A 27,548-nucleotide genomic window follows, 5' to 3' on the forward strand; every position below is an offset into this window, starting at 1 on the left:
TGTTGAAATCACGTGCCATCAATCCAAAACGCAAGGTCAGAAAATTTAAACCGAGGCTGTGATAAAACAAGCGCACGACAACGTCCTGCCACAATATCCGTAATCCACTGATATGAGGTCAGTGTTTAAAAGACAATCAGTACACATGATGATCCAACACTACTCACAAAACCAACTGGATCTTTCTCCATAAGCAGTAGCATTCTATGTTAATGTGTTCTCAGGCTGAACCTTGACCTGCGACCCTTTAGCATAGCCCCCCGAAGAAGGTCAGGCCCTGTCGAGGTGTTAAAGAGGAACTAATAGAACAGATGAACAGAGGAAGCACTCAGGGGAGGTATTGGAGAGCTCACCTACAGGTCACTGCAGAGTGGTGTCAGCCTGTCAAATACATTTGGACCTTGTCACACAGTCCCAGAGCTCCTGGGCCAGAGCTGACAGGATGAGTTCTGAATCAAAGTCTTTAAGTTCACTTGTTGGGTTTCTTCCAGACAGCTGGAGCACTGCAGCCCAAGTATATGCGCTTTTCACTAGTGTTATCGCTCCTTGTTACGTTCTCAGAGTGAATAAAAATGATTTGAAATGTACAAGAAATTGAGAAAAAGAGGGGGAAATGGACATAGGAGGATAATAAAAGATAGTAATAATACACTATTAGCAAGAGACAATAAACTAAATGTGAAGCAGATCCAACGAACTCTAGATTTATTGTAAGGTAGGCAGTTGTTACACATTGCTGTGGCTCATTTCAGTGCGTACCAAGAGACCAGCACACCGCAATCCCTGAGATACACAAACACTGTATCCGGCCATCAAAGGCCTGTAATTGGCCTTGGCGTCAAGAGAGTAGATGAACTGAAAAGTAAGTGGGGAGAGTGGGACATGCAGAGGATTAGACATGAGCAGAAAATAAAAAGGTCCAGACAGAGAGGGACAGACGGAGAGTGAAGGGGGTCTGTGGTGGCTCCAGCTACTGCGAGGCGATATTAGCACGGTGGCGGCGGTGATGTTGTGGTTAAGATGAGACGGGGCCTCCTCACCACAGGTGCCAGTCTAACCAGGGCGGCTGCTCAGTCAAGGGCACCAACCACCACACTGCCAACCACCCAGATGCAAACCACGACTTGGCAAAGAGGCAAATGCTCATATAAAGCAATATTGCTCAACCCCTGCCACCAATCTGTTTCTGTTTACCAGATTATATCTAAGCCTCCAGACTCCAATGTCATGTTTGAAGATGGGCTCAAGCCCCCATGTGAGGATTTCTGTGGCCCAACAGGACTAAATGTGGTATGTATTTAAACTAATTCTTGAAGGGCATAAACTGGAAATCTGAAAATCCCATATTAAGCAGTTGGATACTATTATTTCTGTATGAAGAGACATGTCAATCAGGGTAATCCTCTTGTTTATGCCTGAATTATACAGAAGACCCTTAAAAGGAGAGCTACTCCGCTCTTTAAGGAAGCCACCTTCTGACATCTGACAACTGATGGTATCTCCTACATTTTGATTTCTCTGTACCAGCTGAAGGGCTCCATCGGATTGTAAACGTATTCGAAACTGAGTGACATTTGAAGTCCAGAGAAGTGATTGAAAAAGATACTAAATAATCAAAGTAAAACTGGGAAACAGATGTCCGACAGATATGACGAGAGTGTTTGAAAAAAAAAAAAAAAATCCCACCCCTGTAACTATCCAAACTCCCTAAAGTCCAGCGATGTGGCTTACAGAGCGAGGTGGCTGAGTTCAAAACATTTAGTGCCGCACAGAAAATCCCTTTTTCTAAACATCGCTGCCATAGCCTGTAAAGCGAAGCCAAGAAAATGAATAATTGCGATTTGGGAGGGCTTTGGTGGTCCGTCTCATTCCAGCATAACACTTATGGCTTACATTATAAGCTACATGTGGCTGCAGTGAAATGCATGACCATAGGTCATAAATGTGAGCTGGCTGTAGTGATCATGCATGTAACATGAAATGTGGAGGGCTTAAGGGGATAAAAATGGATATGTGTATACATCTAACTTGTGCGGTGCTTTAAATGAATTGGCCTTCAAGATTTGTTCAGTTGAAATTCAGTCAAAATTAGTTTAAATAGTGACAGCGTCATCTAGAGCTGATGGCAAAACAAAAGGGGCCTCAGGTCCCCTCACATTCAAGATACATGAGAAGCAAAATGAAGATCTGGATTAAAATGCACTCAAATGGACACAACGCAACTTACTAATTGTGGACTGACGAGGACAAGGACTGCATGGAAACCCCACCCCAAAACACAAGCAAATCCCATGTGGTGTCACACCACTCTGCCGTTGCTATGGATACACATATCAAGCTTCACCACCTGCCCTGCCCCCCTTTCATAGCACCCCCCACACCCGCCCAAATCCAATCCAGTCTAACAGCGGTATTCACCCAGCCAGCAATCCCCATCTTACCTCCTGCTGGCAGATTAGGCTACACTCCCCTGTCCCTCCTCTCTCCCCCTTTCTACCACATCCTCGCACCCTCCAGCTCCCTCTCGATCCTTCCCTCCTCCACTACTACACACTCTCCCTACTGCTCCCCCATACACACCCTCTCTCCCTCCTCCTACTGTCTGTCCCCTGACGGTGTAATCCAATCCCTGTAGGGCCAGAGCCAGGGGCCTGACATGGTCCTGACCCAATTAGAGGCCTGCTGCCAGCTAATTAACCCCGGCCCAGCCCTGGTGCCTGGCGCCTGATACTCCCAAACCAACTACGGCGCTAATTTCATTAATTCGCCGCTACAATCTTCTGTCCTGTCCTGTACCCTTCCCCTCTGCTGCTGCAGCCAAAGCCAAGTGCGGAGCCGCCCCTAAGCAGGGAGGGAAGCGGGGCAGATGCGATTGAAAAGGAGGAGAGGAACAGCAGCAAGATTGCAGAATGAAAAAAAAAAAAAGAAATCAGTAGCTGATGAAAGAAGATGGATGGATGGTTATGTGAGAAAGAGAGACAGATGGGGGGCCACAGAGCAGGTCGAATCAACGATCGAACCGGGCGTCAGCCCCTCACTGTATAATGATACATTACACTGTGCAATCAATAAGTCAATGGGCAACACTTGTTCAGCACCGCTGATGATGGAAATATTAGCCTGACACTACTTTGCTGCTTCTGCACATATTGACAAAAATTGGACTTAAACTTAATTTTCTCACAACGGCAGCATCCGTACAGCTAAGAGCCAGATGCCGGCGGGAGGTTTTGGAAGCTGGGAATGAAGTGACAGACAGAAAGCAGGAGGTTTTAGCTTCTTGTCAGGGCTTGGTGAAGTCTTACAGAAGCTACCCTGACATCTGTCTGCATCTAGAACACGGTATCTCCACTCTGGAGCAGAGCCAAATGACAAACATGCATTCCCAAAAGGCCCAAAAATGTGTCTGTGTGACTGCTCGTGACAGTAAGTGAGTGATGGATTGTGTTTATGTGTGTGTGTATATATATATGGAACATGTTTGCAGATGCATCACTGTCTCCCCTCAGACATGCAAGACAAGCGCTTCTCTTGGTTCTCGAGGAGTCGTTGAGCAGGAGCAGAGACAGACAGTCTGTGGGGGACTCAAGAGATAGATGGGGGAATCTCACCACACCACAGCCGCCCACTGTGAACTCTGTCATTAAGACAGATTACTGCTAGTTACCCCTGGCCAGCACCGACTCGACACACCACAGATGAAAGCTAGCTGGCTAAGGACAGAGTGAGGTTGATACCACTTGGAGCTCACCATCGTGGTAAAATGTGGCTAATGTCTCCCCCTTCAGTCTACTTTGGGAGATAAGTTTCTTAAGCATCAGTGAAACATGCTTTTTCCTTCTTGTGGACACACTAATAGCCATAAACTGGACGAGGAAATCAAAACATCTCTGTCCCTTTACGCACTTGGCTTGATGTTTTGTTCTGCTTTTTTTTTTGTGTGTCTCTGCTACATTCCGCAGACGGTCACCGGTGCCAGTTTAATACAGCTAGAGGGGCAGAGTGAGACGGTGATGTGGTGAGGCTGGCCGGCTGTGTTGTTTTGTGCCTGTCTATCAGAGGGCCTGGGGAAGCTTCCTGCCATTTTGCTGGAGAGCAGAGTTTCTTTGAAGGGACAGGAAGGCAGAACTGCATTTCCCACAGCCTGATGTGGGCTGCTGGGCTAGACCTGCCTGGCCTCTCTCTCATACTCTGATTGATACATGGACACACACACACACACGCAGCTCTTTACCATCTCCTTCACACACATACACTCCCACACAGCAGTGACAGTCAATTCCCAGCTCACGATAACGCTAGAAAAAGAGTCAGGAGTCGGCGCTGTAGTGAGAAGGCCGTCATTTTGTGGAGCGGTTCCTTCTAATTACTGAAAGCGACACAGGGGCCACACAGACAGCAAGGATGGTTATTTCTGTGTTACAGTGGAATGCTCTGCAAATAATCCTACAGCACCCACGTTCGAAAGCGTTTCCTGTAACCTGACGTCTCTCAGCATGAACTTGGTCTCTGTTTGGACATAAAGTGATCCAACTGTTGCTAAAAGTGAAGTTTCTGGAAAGTGAAAGAGAGGTGACCACAGAACTGCAGCAATTTAGCAAACAAACAAGACTGGAATGTGTCTCTAATTATAGTCAAAACCTCCTCTACTCTAACGTCCTGGTGTCTCACACTGGATGACTGCATGGGTTCAGCTCATGGCTGATAATACCCTGCATATGTCCCTCTTTCTCTCTGATCACCACAGATGGGGTGTCAGAAAGGTGCAGCTATATGACATCACCATCAACATTAACATTATTAACACAGAGTGGAGAATTCAGTCTTTTCTGGATGAAAACGCCTGTCCTTGGCAACACAATAACATCAAAAAAACAAAAAACAAATGTGAGGCCCAAGACATTACAGCCTCAATTGTTTTTTCCTCCTCTGTGGCCTGATTCCTAATAAGTCCCCTGATTAGATTCCTCCGTCGATATCAGTGGGCAGCCGTACTCACGCCATGGCGCTCAAAACAAACAGTTATTCAGCTCTGCCATTTGTTCTAAAAGGTGTGGGGCTGGGAGTGCAGTGGAGAGGGAGGGTGGGAAACTTCAGCTGGGCTACTGTACATATCTGGGCCTTGATGTGGCAACAATGTGTTCAGCGGAGGACGGGTGCCGGAGTGTTGGGTCACTTCCTTCCTACTGAGGCTGAGAAAGAAGTGGGAGACCAGACGGATTGAGAGGCTGTAGCCAGATAGAGATTTCAGATCAGTTTGCGGTCTCGTCCGTTAGCGGGAGGGACGGGGGTGAAGCTTGTCCTCGGGTCTGTGTGTGTGTCTGTGTGTGTGTGTGTGTCTGTGTGTGTGTGTGTGTGTGTGTGTGTGAAGCAAAGGCAACATCGCCGAGCGTGGGAGAGTGTGTGGGGAGATGTGAGAGACACCTCAGGCCCCGTGTGAGCGCTGTTCCCTGAATGGACCCGATGGTCCAAACACACACACACACACACACACACACACACACACACACACACACACACACACACACCATCTATTAGTGTTACCTAACTAAGCACTTGAACAATGACCAGTAGCTAAACTTCCTCGCTTTGTCTGCCTCCGTATAACTTCACAAGAGCTTTCAGACGGTTCTCACACAGACACACAAATACTTGTTTTGTTTCTCACTTTTACACACAAACACTCTCACAAGCACATGTACACACAGATGGGTAGAAGACAAAAATCAAGCATTACAATATTACAATCTGTGCGAGGGTGTCTAAAGGATTTAAAGGCTCTACCAGTACCAGTGCGTCTTTAAGTACAAAACGAGTATGCTGCAGGTTTATCATCCAGTATAAAAGGACACACATGTCCATTTTCTGTGCCAGGAACCTCTGTCACAACACAAAACAAAAAGCGAGCAGTCATCATAATCCATGACAGAGACAGTTTATCAGAGGTAGAGGGGCTGCACAGGTCAGTGAGAAGGGAAGTTTTGTCTGTAAAACTGGAATGGCCTCTCTCACCCTGGACATCCATCAGTCATCTGAAACCTGGCAACGAGTCGGCTACCCCTCTGCTCCAGCTGACCCTTAACTCAACGAGCCCAAGCGCTTCTGATAAAGAGCTCGCAACAACACGTACACTCGCAATCCTGCACTCACTGGTGGGCGTTTATGTGAGTGAACTCACTGCAGAAGCCCTTTATCTAAGCGGCTCCATTGGACTGTGAGGGATTGGCTGCCTGGCGGATGGACGGGCAGTGACAGAAGAGGGTGATGTGCCCGGCTATGCCCTGCTGACCCCCCCGGCTGGCCTTTGCCGATTCTCCCACGGGCTCCTTTCCGTCAAAAACTGGATACCCACCATTTGATAAAACCATCAGTTAAAATATGACTCAAACAAATGAACGCAAAGCAAACTATGAGTTACCAATACTGACGATCTGAGCTTACGAAACCCTATTCTGAAGACAGCGTCATCTGTTTTTCCCCTTGGCATCGCACACTGCTGCTGTGGACTGGACCGATGAAGACACCACGGGAGGACCGATCATGTTCAACAAACACTCCACAGAGGAAATTAGAAACACAAAGCGCTCACCGGGTATCCGAATGAAGGACCATCCATGTCGTGGATAGAGAGCCATCACTCCCCCGGGGCATCGTGGGTGGAAGGCACTGGCCCTTGTGCGCCAGTCTGAGGCCAGCTGAGGGGAGCCGTAGAGGAAACACTGTCTGTAGACTGTGCCCCCTCCACTGCGTGTCACCCGCCACTCGTACTCCGCACTACGGTCGTCACAATAACGCTCCATGGGAACTGCTGTCACCTAGGAAGCCACAAAGAGAGATAGGTTTGAAAGGAAAGATAATATCGAGTGATGGAGAGAGAAGGAAGACTTTAGGATAGTGTGTTACAAGTAAATCGACACGTATTTATTACTTTTGAGATACAGGAAAAGCTACAGCATGAAGGCTAGTTTAACTGAATCAGCAGGCTGTCTGACTGTGTGTGTGTGTGTGTTTGACTGTGTGTGTGTATAGGAAGAGGGCAAGAGCAAGCTCAACAGCTGGTGAACAACCTGAGCAAGAAGCCCTTTTTTTTAGGGCTGTTTGTTTTAAATGCAGCTGGAAACCACAGTGGTGACCCCCACACCCCAACCACACACAGTCACACACAGTCACACACACACACACACACACACACACATATTGACAGATAAGAGTTGCTCATTGTTGAAAGCCTACAAAGGCAACATGCACAGCGCTTCCCTCTTCCCTTTCCACGACCACCCAAATGCTTGTCTGTCTTACACGGGCCAGCACACACACACACACAGGCTGTCCACACAAACACACAGACGAGCGCCTTTATCGGGTCACTTGCTGCTCACACAAACACACACACACACACACCCACCCTGGGCGTGGCAGCTAGCAGGAACTTTGGTGGCAGTGTGGGCTGACAAGGCCGCAGCGAGGAGGTGGCAGACTTTCGACTGTGGACCATCACGTCCGTGTGTCCCAGCATGCCGGGGCTGAACGCTGTGAACACGAGGTCCTGAAACACAAACACACACAAAGTCTACATCACTTACAGCCAAAACTTCACAAATACAGTCATTAAATCTGAGTGGCAAAATGTATTAAATTGCAAGCAATCACAGTTGATGTTACGCCTCCTGCTGAACTGATTCCTGCTTTGATTTGAGGTAAAGTGGGAGATTGAAGAAAACATTATATTCTAATTATACGAAACACAAAAAATATGCAGCAAAAGTAAGAGGTGCTGCAAACCAGGTAAACAAACACACACAGAAACATACAGAGATTATCGAATGCAGCACTCATGGTTTTTCTAAACTGCTCTGACAGGAAGTTTTATTGGCCAACGTGCCTGAAATGTTGTATAAAATTTCAGCTTGATGATTAAAATGTTATGTAATGTTATGATTATGCAGCTTATATGATTTTAGTCGCCTGTGTCACAGGATAAACTGCATGCTCGATCACGTAATCTTTTCTGCAAAGGCTTATATTATGCATGCATTTTGAGCAAAGGTGGATGCTGAGGAGATAATGATGAATAATTCAAGTATAACGCAGTGGTAGGTGTTAAAGGAATATAGAAATGTTATGTGTATGTTACTGTGCGCATATGGAGGCGCAGAAACGGTGGATACAGAGTGCCATCTAATGGCAGAGTTTATAAAACAACATCCTTTCCAGCCAAGCTCCAGTCACTTCCAGCATGAGTTAGCAAGTACGCATCTCTCACAATACATACTGAATGACATGCATAGCATATAATATACAATTACATCAAGTATATATCACAAATTCATGTTTCACGTTGAGACACAGAGCCCATTTGAAGCAGTGCCCCAAAGCTGCATGCGTGAAAACCTGTTAAGGAGGTATTCAGAGGTGCCTGGTTCACTCTATTCCTCAACAGGAGCAGCAGGAAAGCTGAAGGCACCACTGACCACACTGTCAAGTACACAGCCAGAGAGCGATGAGCCAAGCAGAGAGGGGAGGCACTGTGCGGCAGCTACACACCGCTTCAAAAGAAAAATGAGGAGTTGAAAGAAGTTGGCATATGCTGTGGGAGTGAGTAATTTCTAGAAGCTCAAGTGGGAGTCTGGGGTCAGCGCGGTCATACAGTACACATACAGTGTTAGCTCTCCGTGTGTCTGCAAGTTTCTCTCTTTCTCTCATATCTGAACTTGCTTCTTAAGGTTTTTGTGCTCTTTCGTTTCCTAAGCCGCTCCAGGGGGGAACCTAAGACGCGAGGCAGCTGCCTGACTCGGCGTGATGAGGCCAGGAGGAGAGGAGAGGAAAAGGAGGATGGAATTACTCGGACAGCATTTTCTCCTGAGTATATTCCACCCAACAAGTCAGAATTGGTAAAGGGTGGTAATGAGATACAGATCTGCCAATGGGTAACTGTTCGCTGCGTGAAAGATTTGATGGGATCTGCTTTTAGTGTTTTTTTTAGCTCAGCACAATGACTAAAACACTCCTGCAGCAGTGACCTTGTGGTGTATTTGCAGGCTGCAGCTGTTTGCTTTTCTATTTTTTTGAGGTGGCCAGTATATTTAAACTGGCACCTATGCATCGCACTCTCTCTTTCCAACTAATAATTAGATGTCCATATTGCCAAATAATACAAAGAAATGGAGGAAATACGCGCTGTCACGACATAACCTTGCCGCTCTCGGCTGCAGAATCGAACACATTTGAAAGCGTTTGAGTGCAGATGAAACGGACTGCGGTGTGCTACATCTGCCCAGACTGCTAAGCTACCAGAATGGTTTGAAGGAACAAAAACAATGCACCACTCATTTCCAGACCTCACAGTGTCTCCGTCAAACCGGCAGCGACACAACAGTACCATATAAGAGCTACCACTTATCTAACCCACACCAAACTCCAGCGTTTGTTATGATTGCCAAGTGCTTCCTGTAAGCATCAAAAGGCTGAAAGAACAGCTGTCAGCCAAACTGGTTTCATATCACGCCATAGCATTAACAAACAGGAGTTATGTGTGATTTAAATGGTTTATTATGTGTGCAAAACTGACAAGGTTCAGAAAAGGCTTTGACCTTAAGTCTCCTTTAAATCCAACACTCTTTTTTTAATCTTGAAAATGCGACTTTCCTCTACATGTCTGACAGCGGAGGGACAGATCGACTGCTGCACAGACACTGGAGTCAGATAGAGGGAGGGAGGACAGTGTTACTGGGTCACAGGGCTACAGAGGGATTGGGTTCCACACTGGATCCCAGAGGAGGGAGAGGAAACCTGGGGCAGAGAGCAAGCTGTGTGGCCAAACACTGACTGATGCTCTGGGGACAATTTCAGCCTCAGCAGCAGCACATGCCTCACTTCTCCGTCACACACCCTCATGTACAGCTCATCTCGGGCATAGATGTTAATGTGAATGTGTCTTGTGTGTTTCTTACCTGCAGGACAGGGCTGCTGTGCGTGTTTGGGAAACTGGTGGGTCTGTTCAGCCACAGAATTAGGTCCTTGTGAGACAGACACTTACTCCTGGGCTGTGACGTCCCTCCGCCCCCCTGCAAGTCTCTGGTTTCCTGCTGACCCTCTCCTTCAAGGCCAAACAGGCGCTGATAGCGGAGCCGATACGCAGCTTTGAGGGACAGAAAAAGGGCTAACCATCTGCAAAACAAACGGCATGAGGGCGGAGGAAAAAAACGAAATTACAAAAAGATTTTTCATAGAAAAACTTTGCAAAGAATTCTGCAAAACTAGTGCATAACGCTGGTCCTTATTAATTATCAAACTTGCAGAGTGCAGTAGACTACAGCATAGCACCTCCAGAGCTGTTGAACATTTGGTGTCTTGCTAAGAGACATTTGGACAGGGTGGACTTTACTTTCTGAGGTGAAAGAAAGACAAAGAGAGAAGCAGATCTGTCGATGGAAACTTAAAGCCCACCTCACTAAGGTGCCTTGCAGCATGAGATTGGACATCTCAGCTGGCGAGACGTCGATGAAGCGCAGGAAGGAGAAACAGCTTCCTTTGTCATCACCTGGAACAGTAAAAACAGAATACAGGATGAAGAATATGAGACTAAACAACGAAAAAAAATACAAAGAGAACACGTGGAAATAACAAACAGGGAGAAAAGGCAGGGGAGGAGAGGAAGTTGAGGATTGAATGTCAAATGAACGAGATACTTTCAGATGAGAAAACCAACTCCCGCTTTTGTCAAGAGCTTTGTGTACGTCTGAATTCAAAGCTCCATACGTGCTCACCTTTTCTGTGAAAAAGAGACTGCTGGATGTGATTTGGAGAGAAGGGAGACAACAGCACTTGGAGTAATCTGAAAAGGATGCAGAGACAGGCTGAGTTACACCACTGAATGTGAGAAAAGCAAAAGAGATCAGATGGGTCTGATCCCAGTTCGAGCCATAACATTTCTCAGTATTAATAGCTATAATTTGGATAATAGACTTTTGCAACTTCCTAAATCAGCAAATGTGCACACGAACAAAGAATTACTAAGAAAATAAACATGTCTCACAGCATTTTTTGGCGTAATTTCAAATATAAACCTACAACCAACACTTGTAGAAATGTCGATAGACCTGTTTTGGTTGGATTTCAGGCGTACTTGTCAGGATCAAGTGTGTCCGTGAGTTCTTCTGTGTGGGAGAACTTACTTGTTTTTGGCCTGGTTGTGTGCGTGGACGAGGCCGTGGCGGTAGAGGAACTTCGACATGATGTAGGGCTTGAGGGACATGTGGAAAGGAGAGCGTGTCTCCTGGCGCTCAAACAAGTCGGGGTGGTTACACACCTACACACAAGCAGACACAGAAAGTGTATTTAGAAAAGCAGGCAAAGAACAGACACTGCTCGACTGCCAATTAATTGTGCTTCTCGATTTTCATTGTTAGGACTTTTGATAACGTGATATTTAAAATGATCCTAACATCATTACGACTAATAACTGTGATCAATCATCACAGCTGCTGCATATTTCTGAGCTGGAAGCCAAAAAGCTTTCCTGCAGTACCTTCCTGAACTGCATGACCAGGTTCATGAGGGAGGAGGTGGTGCTGTGGGACTGCTGGGCCGTGCCCATAGAGGACTGCAGCAGGTCCTCAATAGAGATCTTGTTCCTCAGAGCCTGGTAGAGCAGCCTCTGCCGTGATGTCAGCTGGCAGTATGTCAGGATCTCAATCTGTAGACAGGGAATAGGACAAGTTCAGGGCTTTAAGAATGACAATTATTTTGCTGCCTTTTAGTATGAAATGAAACAGAAAAGAAGCCTGTGTGATAAGCAGTGAATGACAATGGCCTCAATTGGGCCAGGTTTGTAAAAAGACTGATTTTCAAAGTAAAAGTTGGCTTCAGTAGAGACAAATGATTCAGTTTTATTGCTGTGTTATGCCTCCATTACAACATACACACACAATATTATCACATGGGCCCAACCAAAAAACATAAATTTATGGGTGCAAACTGGTTTGATCTCGTGCCCCGCTTTGATGAAAGCAGCAAAACTGAACGGCAACAAACCCGTAAAAGGCCGACCGTGAACCACGAGTGAACTGCGCTGACAAAACAAGAGAAACCAACAAGAGCGGGGAAGAAAAAGGGAAGCGGGCTGGCAGGACTGCGTGTGGGTGCGAGGGGGAAAGCGAAAAAGACAGATGTGGGGGAGCCATGAACTCTGCCATTCCTCTGACTCTGTGTATCCAGACTCCCACAGCGTGTGAGTGAGTATGTGTGTGCCGCGTGTGACAGCAAGCGACCCGGAGTCCAACATCTGTCAAGAGGATCTGCCAGCACAAGCATCACTCACAAGCTTATTACAACACTGTGTGTGAGTGACGTGTGCAGGGAGAGAGAAGAGGAGGAAGGGTGCGCGTTTAAACAGGCTACAAGGTTTGTTTTCATGGTGTTGTCATTTTTTTGCCCTCCTAAACACGCAGCTCCGGACAAGACATTAAGCTCAGCGAGCACAGAGAGAGTTGGCTCCTCTACCTTGTCTGAGAGCTCGTTTTCCACATCCTTCTTGATTCGGCGCAGCATGAAAGGCTTCAGGATCATGTGCAGTCTGGAAAGCTGGTCTGAAACGCAAACATCAATCAATGCTCAGCGACAGAACGAATCACATGCAAAAGCGAGCAGAAATAAAAGTTCCACGTTGGCACAGAAAGGCTTTTCTCACTCTCGTCGATGGCCGACTTGTTTTCAGCGTGGCTCTCGATGTCCTTGGAGAACCACTCGTTAAACTCTTCGTGGGAATCAAACAACGTGGGCATGATGAAGTGCAGCAGGGCCCACAGCTGAGGGACAGTAATAACATACGGTCGTCAACAATTCTGCCTAGCTCACATGAACGCCCACACACACACACACACACACACACACACACACACACAGCTCACCTCAGCCATCGTGTTCTGGATGGGCGTTCCAGTGAGCAGCAGTCTGTTTCGACACTGGAACTGCAGAAGGATTTTCCAGCGAACGCTGAAAACACAGAGGGGACGCGGTTAATAACTGGAGATCTAGTGCAACAACTACATGAGTTCACGGTGTTTATATAACTGGACTGTAATCACACCAATTACTCAAAGCGTGGAAGCCCCGTTCATTTGTGAGTGCACGTTTCTCATCTCAAGACATTTTGTGACTAGTTTTGTAGATTTTGGACAGCGTCCAACAGTAGACATGAAATATTTATGTAGTTATAGAGATGAACAACTGTATTTTTTCAGCTTTTCAGCCAATTTGTTCAGAATGTTTAAAGAAGCCATATCGCTTTTCTGCTTATTCTAGCCAGTTTATTACAAACTGCATATCAAACCTACTTAAAAGAAAGACTGTTCATGTTACAGCAAGGTTAATTATCAGGTATAATAAATACATCCAGTATTAGGCATCAACACATCTGAACTCACAGGAACCCTGCAATGTGGAGCACAGCATTACATGCTGACGCAGCAGTAATGTCGAGGTTTTACCTGGTGCTGCTTTTCAGTGCCTGGGCCTCATCCAGAACCATGTACTGCCACTTAACCCTCTGAAAGTACTTGACGTCCTGGACCACCAGCTGGTAGCTCGTGATCACCACGTGGAATGGTGCGTTTTGTGTGTAGAGGGTTTTCTGTTGAAACGTGGACAAACATGGGTACAAACTTGGTTACAGACTAGAAATAAAGACCTGAGCACAGCATATACTGGCCAAGATCTGTAGTATCTTGATGATGAATGATCATCCCTGTCATCTCTTCCTTACCTGGCTCCAAAATTTCCGAATCACCTTGCGATCATGAGGATTCCCCCAATACGGCAGCACCTGACAGACAAGTCAGCAAAGTTAAAATAAAGGGGGAAACAGTAATTTGTGAGTTGTGTGCGGATCCATTCCTCCTAAACTTCATTCAGACCTATCCAAAACACTTACATTTGCACTGAGTAATGTAAAACAAAAACAGAGCTGCAGTGATGTTCCCAGAGGAAACACTTAGGCATAGCATCATCTCTGAATCACTGCTCCACTTGTTGAGCTGTTGATGTAAAATGCAATGTGAAAAGATTTACACATCATTACATCGCTCAGCACACGCTGGCATTCCATTGTTTTCGGTCAGTCTTGCTTTGAGTGTTCAGGAAGCTTATCTTCAAAATGTGTAATAGGGTCTTTTCGCACCTCATTAGCAAAACAGACTGGAATTGATTTATTTTCAAACTTGCAGAGGAAAACAGACATAGTTGGGGGTTGAGCACAACAAAGGAGTTGCGCGGATCATAGTGTGTATGTGCGCACGCAAGCATAGCAGACATATTGACGTGTTTTTAAGTGGTCAATGTTTTTTTTTTTTTTGACATTCAAGAGTACACACTGCCTGTCAGAGGCCAGTTAACACGGGCAGAAAGAAGAGAATGCGGCCACTCAACAATCAAAGTATTAACACAGGCAATGCTACCAGCTCCCAGTGCAACACTGCCCCCTAATGAACGGTTTCTGACATGCCTTGTCCTCGTTAGTTCTCAGATGTTTGACAGAATTTCTCACAAGAACAACAAAACACTGCGTTCATTAGAGGACTGAAAACGACCAAAGAGATGACGCTCCCAGGATTCCTGCGGACATGATTTCGCAGGTGTTTCCGCTGCCGTTCTCGCTCAGCGGCGTTGTGGATTCTCACCTTGAATTTGGGCACAAAGCGGGTGAACTCCTGGTGCCAGTTGTTGAGCGTGGATGCAGGAGAGATGATCAAAAATGGACCCCAGATGTTGTCTCTCTGTGCAGGAACAGTTAGAGGAGAACACACCGTCAGCCGCTACAGCAGGTGCACTTTGTGTGTGCATGTGTGAGCACCCAATAACAGGAAGCCCTGGAGGAACACACCATGCACCTTCCTGCCAGCGACCGTTCAATGCTGAAAAGCACACATTTCCCCTAAATTCCACTTTGTCACCTTTTGGTGTTAAGAGACCGAACGATCTACGGATCAGCTACCCGCAACAATGAAATAAGTCGTATGAGTCATTCAGCGAAAAGCACTGCCAAAAACAAGGGACTCTTTAAAGGATGCAGGTGCACAAAGAAGCTGGATGTTGGATGTTTTCAGTCACAACAGCAGAGACAATTGAATATTCCACAAAGTTTTTTGGAAGTGTGCTCTCTCACCTCTGCTAGGTGTGCCAACAGGGCGATACTCTGGACCGTCTTCCCCAGTCCCATCTCATCTGCCAGGATTCCATTGATTCCCTGCAGAGAAAGAAGAAAACAGAGGAGAAAATAAATCTTTCAATGTGTGTAAGTTAGCACATATGAAGATGGAATGCCAAAAAACGCCATTCAAACAAAGCGCCGGTCAGTCTCCATGAGCATAGTCCTTGGAAAAGATTCACATTGAGCTCTTTTAGCAATTCATACCATATAAATGTCATATTCTAAACATAATGCCAACTGAAAGAAAGAAGAAGAAAATATTGCCATATTTCAGGACACAAAAATAAAGTCAGAGGCAGACATGGGTACCTGTTCATAGAGGTTGGCCAGCCAGTTCATGCCCTTGAGTTGGTAACCCTTGAGCTTGCCGTTGAAGATGGTGGGCTGAGGAATGTCTTCGCCCGCATGGATGGACGGGTTGGAAAGGCTGTAGCTCTCTCCAAAGCCAGAGCCGACACCTGAGGATGAGCCACAAGCTGCGTGTAGCGACGCACTGCGGCTGTCCTTTGCCTCCTCATCAAACATCCGCGTCTACGGGGAGACGTTTGGGGATTAGCACAGCATGGACAGGGCAGAGTGGGCAGAATGAGTGTGTGTGTGTGCACCTCTGAGGGTTTGCATGCATCCACTTACCCTCTCTTGATGAATTTGGTAGGCTTCTTTGGCATTCCTCAGGGCCTGGGACTTGTAGTGTTCACTATCTGAAATCATACAATCAACTTGTGCATGAAACAGATGAATCTCAGGTCGCTTTGCCGCACAGAAGAGCATATTGCCAAAACAACTCGAAAAGAAAATATGACCTTGTATTTTCTAATCAATCAGAAAGTGAATTATAGAATTTCATCACTGGTTAACAAACAATGATCCCTCAATGACCTGCTTCATATTTCTAGTACTTCACTGCACAAATATCCAAACTGCTCAACAGCTCATAAAAAAGGACGGGGAAGGGAAAACAGGAAATATGATTTACAGATAGAAATAGCTTAAGAGCTAATAAATATCATGATAACTGGTCCATTTGGGATTAAAAAGATTCTGACACATTTTGAGGTACTTTGTCAGCAGCTCCTCAAGGGGACTGACAAGAAATCACCCATCAACAGTGAGTTTCAGTAACTGACTGACTCTGCTCCAGTAACAGAATAAACTTGGCTGAGCCATTCATACCGTAGTCCTCCTGTCCCATGTTGACCATTACGCCTCCTCCAATGTCAATCTGTCTCTGTGCCCCAGTGTCTTCAAGCTTTCTGAGAATTTCCTCCTGAGCTGTATCTCCCTCTGGACCCCCCATGCTGGCTTTACCGCTCATGAAATGAGCATACAGCTCTGTCTGGGTGATGAGGAAATTCAGCTTACGCTGCTGACGTTTGGCCTGCGAGAGAGTGGGAGAGACAGAGAAAATAACGCCATGCTTTTGTGTAATATATTCTAAATCTTTAGAAGTTAAAACTCTAGTGTTTTTTCAAATGTAACTTATACTGATGCAAATATTTCCATTAAAAAAAAAAGCTAAATCCATTCCACCTACTTCTCTCATCTCTTCGTCCAGTTTACGTTGCTCCAGGGCCTCCTTCTCTGCCCTCTTCCTGTGCTCCTTCTCCACTTTGTCATATTTCTTCCAGTAAAGCATCATCTCCTTGGTGAGGCGACGAGCACGAGGTAAAGTCTCCTTACAGTTCTTCTGAGCCTGGATAGCTGCACGCCGAACCTCTCGCATGCACTGATGCGCCAACTAGGAGAAAAAAAAAACTGAAGTTAAAAGTTGTGCTTAATCTGCAATTTACTCTTGACAGTTAGGGAAAAAGTTCATTTTAACAACACAGTAGTGTGAAACACTTTACTTACCTTTTTAGCATTGGTCAACACCAAGTTCTTAGCAGACGTCTTCTGCTTGAAAGACTGCAAAAATAGGTATAAACAGGATAATTAGGACTATGGTGTCAACTTTTCACCAGAAACTCATGAGCGTGAATGTTTGACCATCTGTTTATCAGCATCATGCACACTAACCTTGGGAATCTCCTTTTTAGCGATCGTGAGCCAGACCTTACGTCGCCGTGCATTCAGCTGCTCAATGGTAAGATGCTTCTTCTTCACCATGGGCAGCGGAGCATCATGGGAAAACTTTGCAAAGATCTTGGTGACATAAGGACGCCCCTCATCCAGAAACTCTCCCTCTCCCCGTTTCTTCTTTTTCTTCACCTTTTTCAGTTTAGCTAATGAAAAAAATAGAAAGTGGAAAACAGTTTAAAATCTTATCAATCATCTGAGTAATTATTTAGTTATTTTTGTTGTATAACATTGACAAAATCACAACACAGATTCCAGATTTTCTTTTCATCTGTACCCTTGAATTTCTTCTCATCTTTAATTTTCTTTTTCTTTGGGCCCAGTAGGTGGCGCTGTTGCTCATAGAAAGGGTCATGAGTAGAGAGGAGTCCAGTGCTGTAGTACTGATACTGGTGAAGCTGCAGGGAAATACACACAGATGGAAAAATACAATGACGACATTACAAAAAACACATGTCAGAGATATTCGCATTGTGACTGGGCACTGTATTTGTGTGTGTGTGTGTGTGTGTGTGTGTGTGGTTGTACCTCCCGGTCAGAGTGGAACTTGCTTTGATGCTGCCTGGTGAAGCGATGCAGCCTCAGCATGTCATGCAGCTCCTCCCGAGACAAACTGAAGTCAGAGTCATCTGAGTCTGTGTCCGAGTCTGTGGTGTCGTCACTCAACAGGATGCTCTGCAGGAGACACAGGAGGACCGTGGTGAAAGAAAGCTGAGGGTGTGTGTATGTATATATGGATATACAGTGTAATGTGCAAGACAGAACACAGCAGCGAAATGTTCTGAACAGCATCAGTAGCAGAGCTGCAACTAATCATCATTTTCTATGAATCTATTAGTCCTTTATGCAATCTATTAATCAACTAAATGCTTATATCTGTACAACAATGGAGAAAAGTATGTCTCTTCTAAAGTACCTTGAGCCATTTCCTGTTCTTCTTCAGCTTGGAGAAATTGTAGAAGCAAGCTTTATCTGCCTTTTGGTCTGTGGAGTTTACAGCAAGAGAAGAAACATCACATGATGCAAACGTGCAAGAATGCTACCATCCATGAACAGTTACAGGACAAAAGTGGGGGTGTGCATGTGTAGTATATGTGTGTGTGTGTGTATGTGCATAACATAATATTACTGTATCTCTATGTATCATACCTTTACCTTGCAGCAGAGCCCCGTTGAGGGGCTTCGCCTCGGCCATCCCATCCCCTTGCTCACATGGCTCACTCTTCACATTCAAAGCTGTGTGCTGAGTGGAGGGATCCAGAGACAGGCCTGTCCCCAATGCACCATCGCTGTCATCACTGTCATCACTAGAAAATGAGAAATATGTAGGTAAGTCCACCATTTGTGCAACAGCAATAAAACATAATTCATAGTGCTAATCTCCGTATCCATGCATGAGCCACCTTTAAACTGCAGAGCCTACAGTAACTGATCATAGAATATCCTCAGGAACACACCTGAGTTCAATGCAAGAAAAGTGTATGTTCGTTCCTTCTCTACTGTGCCTCTACCTGGTTATGTCTCTGTTGAAGACGGCGGCAGTCTGGCGCAGGAAACTGTCCAACCTCAGGGTTCTTTCTAAGCGCTGCAGGTAGAGAGGTTTGGCCAGGGCAGAGCTCCCTGATGCTCCAACCTCTGGCCGGCCACCCTGCCCTGACGCCATGCAGCACAGACACCTCTGCCCAGCAGGGCAGCAGCTTTTACTGATGAGAGAGGTTGAGGGGAGACACAAGTACAGGATCACGCAGATGACTCGAGGTCAGCGTGAGCACTACAGGACGCTGTGCTCTCACTATGGGATGAGTAAGGCTCTGATGCTTTATTGCAAGTCACCTAAATCATAGCAAGAAACGGTGGCATGTTGGTTCATACCACTTAAAGAATTCGTAGATGACTCATGAGACATTCATAAGCAGTTGCTGAGTTTTTCCTTCAGGTTCCCAAAACAATTTTTCCCAACTAGTCTGGCATGAGGGAGATACTCTCCTGGCATCATATAACAAAATGGCCATTGCTCTCCTCCAAAGGATGGGCGTGCAGGATGTACCAGCTGCTCGGCTCATTGAGCAAATAGGAGCATAAACCGTGGGCCTACCTTCTCAGTAAGGGATGCCATTGTTCTTGAGTCCACGATTAAAGATCAAACAGAAGTGAAAGCCCCTAAAAAAGAAGAAACCAGTCACACCCCTGACAATAATAAAAGTGTTTTTATGAGGAGCTGGTGCTCTTTCACATAGTGTCATCTGTTTATGGCGACTTTGTGTCATTGTGTGCTGCTGACAGCATGAGTGCTGCCCGAGTGTTCTTGATATTCTGAACTTTCCATAAAAACAAAATATGTTCAAAAATGTCTGAAAATAAACAGAAATTAATGAAATGACTGCTCCTGCAATGCTACTGTCTTTAAATTGTGTGTTTATAATGTAAATAATTAAGAAAAATTTACTAGCTCAATATTTTGTCAGAGTTGTTTCCCCGTTTGCATAACACACAAGGCCGTTATAGTTGCATACTACTTTTATATCATTCAGTTTATTAAATGGTCAGACTGGATCAATTTAAAGTTACATTTCACAAAGTCTATACTTCACCAAGTATTACAATGCTGTTCAAGCTATCAATTCATTTTTGAGTGTGCAACTGTTCAGACAAGGACGATTAGCTACATAGTAAACTTAAATCCGTTGTCCTCTGTAATTACTACTCATTGACTTCACATAGTCACTTGTCTTTCTGAGACAAGTTCTCTATCTTGCGTGTGGGAGGATGAAAAGAACTATAGCGAAAGAGTTTGGTCTTCTTTATAAAATGCAGGAGAAAAAACAGACAGCTTTGTTATCCTAAATAACGTTTATCTTCCCGTGCTACAGCACCGTTATGTTATGATTAGCTAGCTAACAAATCCAAGCTAGCGTTAGCCGGGGCTTCCTTGCTAACCTTGGATCGTGCTCTGCGCTGTAGCCCGCCAGCTAACTACCGTTAGCTGCTTCGCTGTGTGAGCACAAGTGGCATTGCCTCCTATCAGTGATAGTATAGCGTCAAGGTGCTGCTTTAGACGCACACTTGACAGCTTACTGTTTTCAGTAAACCGCACCAAAGACATGATTTAGCATTGGCAGTTGCTTTCCTTGACAGCTAGCCTTTGTTACAGGGTAACTGCATGCTTGCTAACTTGTCTAATGTAGCTTTTCGTCATTGACGTTAGCTTATCAAATACTAAGGCGCTTTGACACAGACGTCCTCTCACACCATTAATATGAAGTATTTAAATCGGTTCTGTCTCTTTAAGGCCACCACCTCCCTGCCTTAACAATGTATTAAGATATGATATTGGTTTAATGTCAATTCTATTAACAGGCTAGTCGCGGTGCAGCCACAGCAAGGCCCTCCGCCCGCGCCTCTCGTACCCCTGTTGCGGACACGAGCGGGGACTCGGTTGTCTGGTGAACGAATGATCCCCATGTTTTAATTCTTTCTCCCTCCCGGCCATCTTCCCCCATTGCTCCTTCGCCATAACAACCACCATGGAGTCTCTCACCTCGGCCCCGTATCCCCCTTTTCGTCTCTCTCTTCGCTGCTGCCGACTCTCGGTTCTCTGACTCCAAAATGGCGGTTTGAGACGCCGAGCGAGTCTGTGAGCTTTGAGTCGGCAGCAACAGCAGAGAGGCGGCCACTTTCTGTTACTGAGAGAGCAGAGACACGACGCCATGGCGAGGGTACAGCAAGGAGCAGGCGTTACAATCAATCGCAGATAACGGGAAGCTCGCCTATCGATGTCTCCGAGAACATAACCGTGGCAAGAAATCCAAGCGGTAACTTTTTCAAATAACGCGAGGTATACGTCTACAGAGTATGCCATTTGGGCACTAAATTCACAACTTATCCAAGCTTATCGATTAATTTCCGATGTCGATTAATAGCGTCTGCTCAATGCGAAGATTACCGAGCTACGTCTTACGTCACCAGAAGGGAACTCCGTTTTAGGTATGGTGAGGCAGTTGGATATCCACAATAAAATGTGACAATTATGACATTTTTCTCGGATGTTAAGTGTTTACTGCGAACTGAACGAAAATGAAAAGTTCAAATACATATGTACGTGTGTTTATGTACAAATGTATGAACAACTGTGTTCAGTTTATATTGATAATGGTCTATGACACACATGAAAATGTATGATGGTAATGGCAGGGATCAAACAATGATGCTTACTGTCACAGTCGCCAGAACTCATATCTTCCAAACCACAGCTTATATTTTCTTTTATGATGCATAAGTATGGTTTTGTCCATGTTCTTCTTCATATGTATTTATTTAGTTATATATTGGTGGTTATTTCTGTCAGTACACCTGAGAGTTCAAATAATTTGTTCCATATTTATTACACTTTAAACAACCAAAATAATCAGTTCATCTGTACTGACAAGCTTTAATGTGCCACAATTGAATTGCAAAACAGTGAATACATGAAATAACACTTTGTTAATCTGCGCCACATTAACAATTAAATGAACAAAGACCTGTACAGCGGAGTGCCTGAACTGAACTAGAAATCACAGGTGCTGCCTAAGTGCAGGTAATGTTTCCAACAGACAAAGCAAGTGCATGACCTGATGTAGTTTATAGATGTATAGTGCAGTTATATCTGATTCCAGCTTTTGCATCCTTTTCTACCATTATAATTACAGGTTCAGGCACACTGTATGCACTCTACAGCCCTGACAATATTTTACCTCACCATATCATTGCTGACCACCTTTTACTACATGCCCCCATACAAAGTGCAAAGGTTCTTTAAATCAGCTTCACATACTGTCAACAAAGTACTGTAAGTGTATTCTGTGGACAACAACTGAAGCCAATGTCAGTTTCAGCAGTAGGCACTACCAACAGGCAATCGGGTGAATGTCTGCATCCACTGAATGGGTCTGTCCTTCGAGTGGTGCTGTGTTGTTGACATACAGATTGTGGGCTGCCGTGTCTTTTCACAATGAGAGAAGAGGAAGCCTCATTCATAGCCAGCTGGATTTCTCCTCCTCAAATTTCTGTGGATCAATGAAAGGCTTGTCGATGGACTTGATCATCAGTTCGCCGCAGTACACACATTCAGACGCAATGATGTCATCAATGTCTGATTTTATCTGCTCGCGGCTCGTGCCTGCATTGCCCTTTCCCAGGCTGGAAGTGTCTCCTTCGTCCTTGGGCGCCGGGCGGTGGCGTGACTTTGAGGATAGTGTGGTTGCCGCAAGCTTTTTTTGCAGATCCTCCAGACGACTCTGCTTATAGGCCGTCAGGTGAGGGGTCACTTCCTAGAAGGTAGAAAAGTAAGAATTATTACTGTTCAGGCATCTTTGAAATATATCCCCTGAAGTAGGTTTAAAACATGACATTTTTCATAAGGTATTTACTCAACAAATTAAAGAACTGCAAAAGAGAACATCTTGTGTGTGCAATGGCACATATTGACATTTATAAAAGCAGTTTGGATGCAGCCTGGGAGAGTTACCTGGAACAGGCAGTCATAGTGGAACATATGTCCACACAGGAACAGATAGAACGGCCTGTTGAGCAACGGGAAGTCACAAGCAGCACATTTTTCTTGGGAATCCACTACGCCATATTTGTTCCTCATTTCCTGGATGTCTTCTCTGATGCGTTTAGCGCTCTCCGTGGCCTCCTCCATTTCCTGCTTCAGCTCCTCAATGTGCTGGTTGTACTCCTCCAGGGAGCTGCAGATGGCCTCCTGAGAAACCACAAATCACAGATGATAAAGTACATTCATTTGAAGTAATATATTGTATTTTGTTCTTGTATGTTAACCACACACTGAGCATACTTCACATCTATCTAATCTCAAAAACAAGAAAGGAATTACTTTATTACAGACCTTAAAATGATCAATGGTGACAAAGTCTGGGAAGAAAGGCAGGATGTCTTCAATCTTGAGCAGGTTGCAGCTGGACAGACAGTTCATGGCTTTTTTCACATCTTTCTCCTCCTGAACCACATGCCGGGCAATCTTCAGCCAAAGCTTTTTCCTCAGCTCCTCATCATCCTCAGGCAGGTCTGCACATGACTTGGCCAAGTCTACGTCTACCTGTGGACAATAAGTACATCGCAATTTAGTGTCAAATTCTGTCAAAGTTTTGGGCTATTTTTTGTATGAAACAGTATTTGTACACATTTAACGCTGACCCCCAAATCATACATTGCTTACTTGTAATGCAAGATCCACTGCCTCCTCATAAAGCTCCATAATCCTATAAACCAGAACACAGGCCCGGAGGTAGCCATGTTCTGCACACAGCCTGAGTGCGTACTTCAAGTCATAGTGGATCTCTGAGGCGTGTGTACCCGCCTGCTCCAGATACCACAGCAGAGAGTCCGGCTTATACTTAGCATAGAGCGACAGCAGGTAGTTATGGATGGCCTCCTCCGTCACAGTCAGCTCGTACACACAGAACTCCATGTAGCGGATGGTTTCACTGATCTGCTGGGTGCTGCCCATTTGGCTGTAGTTCATCAGAGCTGGGATGAGCTTCTTTGGGTCCAGCCGCTTGCCCATCTGAATCCATGCATCCACCACTTTTTTGGGAATATGCTGCATAAGGACAGGGGAGAACTTGTAAAAAAGCTTCTGATCACAGTGCTTGGAGAGCACGTCCAGAGCAGCGCTGTAGTCGTCATGTTGGCAGTAGTGGGATATCACTCTCTCGTAGTCCTGCATGACGACTGAGAAGTAAACCATGTCGTCCACGTTGGCGTGGCTGGCGAGCAGGTCGTAGATGGTACTGCGGTTGTTGAACAGGCACTCCTTGTGCTTGGAGTTGCTGAGGAAGTGGCGAAACTCCTCACGGGTCTCCTGGAAGATGATGCTGTTACCATCAGCCTCCAGCTGGCCAAGCCTGTTCAGGTAGAGCTCAGCTAGCCAGGTGACCAGCAAGGTGATCTGCGTTCTCTCACTCTGTTTCAGATTATTTAGTTTCTTCAGTAAGAACTCCTTCAGGGCTTCCTCTTGTTTGGCTTCAATGAACTTGAGTGCTATCTCTTCAAAGTAGTTCTGAGTCAGCGCATAGCACTTGGCACTCTCCAGGTATCGCTTGTTCTGGAAGCAGTGCTCAGCCTCCTTGGCCAGCACCATGTCCATGCATTCGGGCCGGTCACGGCAGTACTCCTTGGCCAGATCAAATTTATTCATGCTCATGTACATCTGCCAGACGTCCCTGGCCTCACGCTGGACGTGGTAACGAAATACTGCCCGCTCAGTGTAGATCCACACCAACCCACCAACTGGGTCCTTGATCATCTTCTTAAGGGAGCCAAATTTATCTGGGAACACATCCTCATATACCACCTGGCCATTCAGAGTGCAGATGGCCTTCACTCTGTCATGGAGCAGCAGCAGGAAGTGGAACTGCGTCAGCACGATGGAGATGGGTTTGTTGGCAGTCAGGTCAATGTCAGGCGTGTACTCCCATACCTGTTTGATTGCGAGGGTGGAAATATGGAGAAATTATGTGAAACATAAAGACAATAAATGGTGAATGTTGACAGGGTGGAAGTAAACGTCACTCAGAGATGCATGAGTTTGGGCTAAACCCACTGAAAGATTCTCACACGCAGACATTTACCTGCACATCACTCAGCAGGGAATCAGGCCTCACATAGTCCAGCTGACCATAAAGAACTCCATTACCCATCATCCAGGCGAACGCCTTAGGGGAGGTGCGAAGCTTCGAGGTGTAGAAAGTGATCTCGCTGTAGCCCATGTTGGCTGGGAACTCCTGGAAACTGGGCAGCAGGTCCTGGTTCTGGCTGAAGATGGAGCTGAGGCCTTGCTGCTCTGACCCCTCGGCCACCTTACCCACGAACTGGAACAGGCGTTTGCGAGTGGTGGCTATGATGAAGTACTTGTTCTCCAGACCCCGTTCCACCTCCAGGCAGCAGACTGGAGCAGGCCTCCCATCCTCCTCCAGAGAGTGGACCTGCCCCAGGAAGAGTATAAGTTATTATTTAGCTGCATACCAAGAGGAAGAAATAAAATATGGCCAGTATTTTCGACTGTTTTTGATTATAGTAGTATGGACAAACCTGAAAGTAAAATGTACATTTTTGTAGGAAAGTATTGCACTTTCAGACATTGTTCTAGTTGGAAATGTTTAAACAATCTTTGTGTAAACATGACCAACTGTGCACTGAAACTTGATTACACATACGAAATACTAAACATACAGGATGGCCACATATGCTCTGACCTGTCTGAAGTATTGATCTGGATTGGTGTTGAACAGGCTGCCCTCAGCTGCAGAGATCTCAGCCTCAAAGATGATGCCTTGACTGGTGCCAACCAGAATGGGTCCCGTGTTGGTCTCATTGCCCAGCAGCTTGTTCCAGCCTACGCTCTCGATGAGGTGTCCTCTCCAGCGGGAAAGACTGCGCACCTTCTGTGTGTTCCTGTTGAGGTACAGACACTCGCTGGTGCTCAGGCTGATCAGCAGATGGGAGCCTGCGGTGGGAAAAACATGGAGGAGGATACAGCTGCTGCTGTTCATAAGTCATAACCATGACACTGCAACAGTGATCTTATAAATGATGTAGCAGCTTTGGGTGTTTAATATGAAGGTGTTGATGCAGACTCTGGAGAAGTCATCCTACACATGAGTGGCTGGCAATAGTCCCATATTGGTGCACCTCAAGAGTAACTTTAAAATATTCAATGGAGCAAACAAATGCAGTGTTCAGTGTGGCCTATGGACAGTGTTTTAAAAGGAAAATCTGAATAATCATTGTGCTTGTTCTCACCAGTGGGGTCCAGGAAGAGTCTGTGCACTTTACTTTCATCTTTCCGTCCTAATTCAATCTGATTAGGTTGATCTGGTTTCGCCAAGTCAATCCTGTAGGGAACAGAGCATGAATGATTAGCACCAGCTACTTGTATCAGCTACATCATCTGTTTTAACAGCCTCCAATAAACAACAACAGCTAACAACAGATGAGTACTAATCACAAAGAAGAACAGCCGCTAACAAACTAATCCAATCAAAACCACACAGACACTAGTGACCAGTAACACAGTGTTTCAAGTGATTATGGTGTCATTTGCCTCAGTAGGGTGTCCTTTCCCAGACTCATGCAAAGCTGATTGTTGCAGACCGAAAGATGGTTTATTTTCTCAGGCGGCGTAAAATCGATCCTCTGCTTGTTGAATATCGGCCTTTCTTCCTCAAGTCTCACATTGACGAAGCCTAGAATAAACAAGCAAACAGCGTAATGTCAGTGAAAGCATTTAGTCAACAACGTGACTGCAATATCCAAGTGTGTGCTTTATCATTTATAAGACAAGGTAATAATGACGTTATAGCATCGTTGCTTCTAGCTAATCACACAGAGCATCTCCACAGAGGAGGGGACCTACCTGAATGTGTTAACCCGATGTTGGCGGTCGACAAGCGGCTGTGCTGCTGCGCACTTTGCCTGGTGTTTTGCAAGTCCTCGTACTCGTCAAGAATTGAAGCCATTGTTGAATGTACCTTGTTTCCCTGACTGTAAATGAAGTTCTCTACTGATAAAATCCTAAGACGACATGGCTACAGAGCTAGCTGGCTATCACAACTTCCACCCGTTAACGACACGCGACACGTTACTTCCTCTCTACGCGTGCGTGTAAGTGGAGAAGCAAGATTTACAAAACAATATCTTTCGCTGCATCAAAAAGAGGAATAAATGAAATTTTAATCATCAATGCGATGTAACAGCTAGCTTAGCTTCCGACTACACAATACAGGGTGGACGCGGAGAATCAGGTGACACACGGAATCATGTGATCACATTCGGTGTAGTGCCTATCTCTGGCGCTTGGGGGCGCAGTTCGTCCAAACTTCGAGTGACTGGTAATGAGGCTGATGATAAATTAGTCCCAAAAAAGCTTTTTATTTCCCTATTTTTCCTAATCTATCCTTTTTCTGATTTACTAAGTAATGACTCTACAAACAACACGGTTGTACAATCATGGCATTAAAATCGACAGCCAAGAATAAAATAATATATCATACAAGAAAATTAAACTTGAATAAATGAATTATGATTTATAAATGATTATAAACAAATGCACATTGGATTCCCCATATATTTTCCCCATATATTTCTATTGTCTATTTTTTATTTTCTATCTTCTGTCTTTTCTTGGAGGGAGTGTCTATGCAAATCACAACCTGTCTGAGCAGAAAACGGCCCACCCCACACATGTGGCCCGTCAGTCAGAAGAGGA

The 27,548-nt window shown here is 45.4% G+C and overlaps 2 protein-coding genes across 4 annotated transcripts in view; both read right to left on the minus strand.

The window, feature by feature from the left end:
* The window catches only part of ino80 (INO80 complex ATPase subunit), a 33,964-nt gene extending 13,049 nt beyond the window's left edge, over positions 1 to 20,915 (minus strand). For 2 of the 3 annotated variants that reach the window (XM_076756401.1, XM_076756400.1), the window contains exons 1-27: positions 20,820 to 20,915; positions 19,377 to 19,441; positions 18,793 to 18,984; positions 18,431 to 18,588; positions 18,198 to 18,265; positions 17,810 to 17,956; positions 17,559 to 17,679; positions 17,222 to 17,427; positions 17,057 to 17,110; positions 16,740 to 16,943; positions 16,379 to 16,583; positions 15,839 to 15,906; positions 15,515 to 15,736; positions 15,161 to 15,241; positions 14,676 to 14,771; positions 13,763 to 13,822; positions 13,488 to 13,630; positions 12,909 to 12,993; positions 12,689 to 12,806; positions 12,502 to 12,587; positions 11,528 to 11,695; positions 11,175 to 11,308; positions 10,767 to 10,834; positions 10,447 to 10,540; positions 9,951 to 10,167; positions 7,406 to 7,546; positions 6,590 to 6,815 (exon numbers count right to left, since the gene is read on the minus strand). In XM_076756401.1, coding sequence (XP_076612516.1) covers positions 6,590 to 6,815; positions 7,406 to 7,546; positions 9,951 to 10,167; positions 10,447 to 10,540; positions 10,767 to 10,834; positions 11,175 to 11,308; positions 11,528 to 11,695; positions 12,502 to 12,587; positions 12,689 to 12,806; positions 12,909 to 12,993; positions 13,488 to 13,630; positions 13,763 to 13,822; positions 14,676 to 14,771; positions 15,161 to 15,241; positions 15,515 to 15,736; positions 15,839 to 15,906; positions 16,379 to 16,583; positions 16,740 to 16,943; positions 17,057 to 17,110; positions 17,222 to 17,427; positions 17,559 to 17,679; positions 17,810 to 17,956; positions 18,198 to 18,265; positions 18,431 to 18,588; positions 18,793 to 18,944 — 3,322 coding nt within the window. In that variant the 5' untranslated portion in view covers positions 18,945 to 18,984; positions 19,377 to 19,441; positions 20,820 to 20,915. The remainder of the gene's footprint in view (positions 1 to 6,589; positions 6,816 to 7,405; positions 7,547 to 9,950; positions 10,168 to 10,446; positions 10,541 to 10,766; positions 10,835 to 11,174; positions 11,309 to 11,527; positions 11,696 to 12,501; positions 12,588 to 12,688; positions 12,807 to 12,908; positions 12,994 to 13,487; positions 13,631 to 13,762; positions 13,823 to 14,675; positions 14,772 to 15,160; positions 15,242 to 15,514; positions 15,737 to 15,838; positions 15,907 to 16,378; positions 16,584 to 16,739; positions 16,944 to 17,056; positions 17,111 to 17,221; positions 17,428 to 17,558; positions 17,680 to 17,809; positions 17,957 to 18,197; positions 18,266 to 18,430; positions 18,589 to 18,792; positions 18,985 to 19,376; positions 19,442 to 20,819) is intronic. The other variant, XM_076756402.1, reaches the window with a different exon arrangement.
* A 659-nt stretch (positions 20,916 to 21,574) lies between these two features.
* vps18 (VPS18 core subunit of CORVET and HOPS complexes) lies at positions 21,575 to 27,093 on the minus strand. Its single transcript, XM_076756595.1, has 9 exons — positions 26,697 to 27,093; positions 26,385 to 26,526; positions 26,084 to 26,175; positions 25,537 to 25,787; positions 24,913 to 25,266; positions 23,499 to 24,761; positions 23,169 to 23,378; positions 22,788 to 23,024; positions 21,575 to 22,590 (listed from the first exon to the last, which is right to left on the minus strand). The coding sequence occupies exons 1-9, from the start codon at positions 26,797 to 26,799 to the stop codon at positions 22,294 to 22,296; spliced, it is 2,949 nt and encodes a 982-aa protein (XP_076612710.1). The 5' UTR covers positions 26,800 to 27,093; the 3' UTR covers positions 21,575 to 22,293.
* Between the last annotated feature and the right edge of the window lie 455 nt (positions 27,094 to 27,548).

The sequence above is a fragment of the Chaetodon auriga genome, chromosome 18 (genome assembly GCF_051107435.1).
Source record: "Chaetodon auriga isolate fChaAug3 chromosome 18, fChaAug3.hap1, whole genome shotgun sequence".
NCBI lineage: Eukaryota > Metazoa > Chordata > Actinopteri > Chaetodontiformes > Chaetodontidae > Chaetodon > Chaetodon auriga.

Bases quoted from the DNA above. Each gene is read 5' to 3' on its own strand.
- vps18 (XM_076756595.1), bottom strand. From the start codon at position 26,799: ATGGCTTCAATTCTTGACGAGTACGAGGACTTGCAAAACACCAGGCAA. The intron at 25,788-26,083 runs GTGAGAACAAGC...TTCCCACCGCAG, and splicing joins ACTCTTCCTGGACCCCACTG to GCTCCCATCTGCTGATCAGC. The intron at 23,379-23,498 runs GTAAGCAATGTA...TATTGTCCACAG, and splicing joins CAGTGGATCTTGCATTACAA to GTAGACGTAGACTTGGCCAA.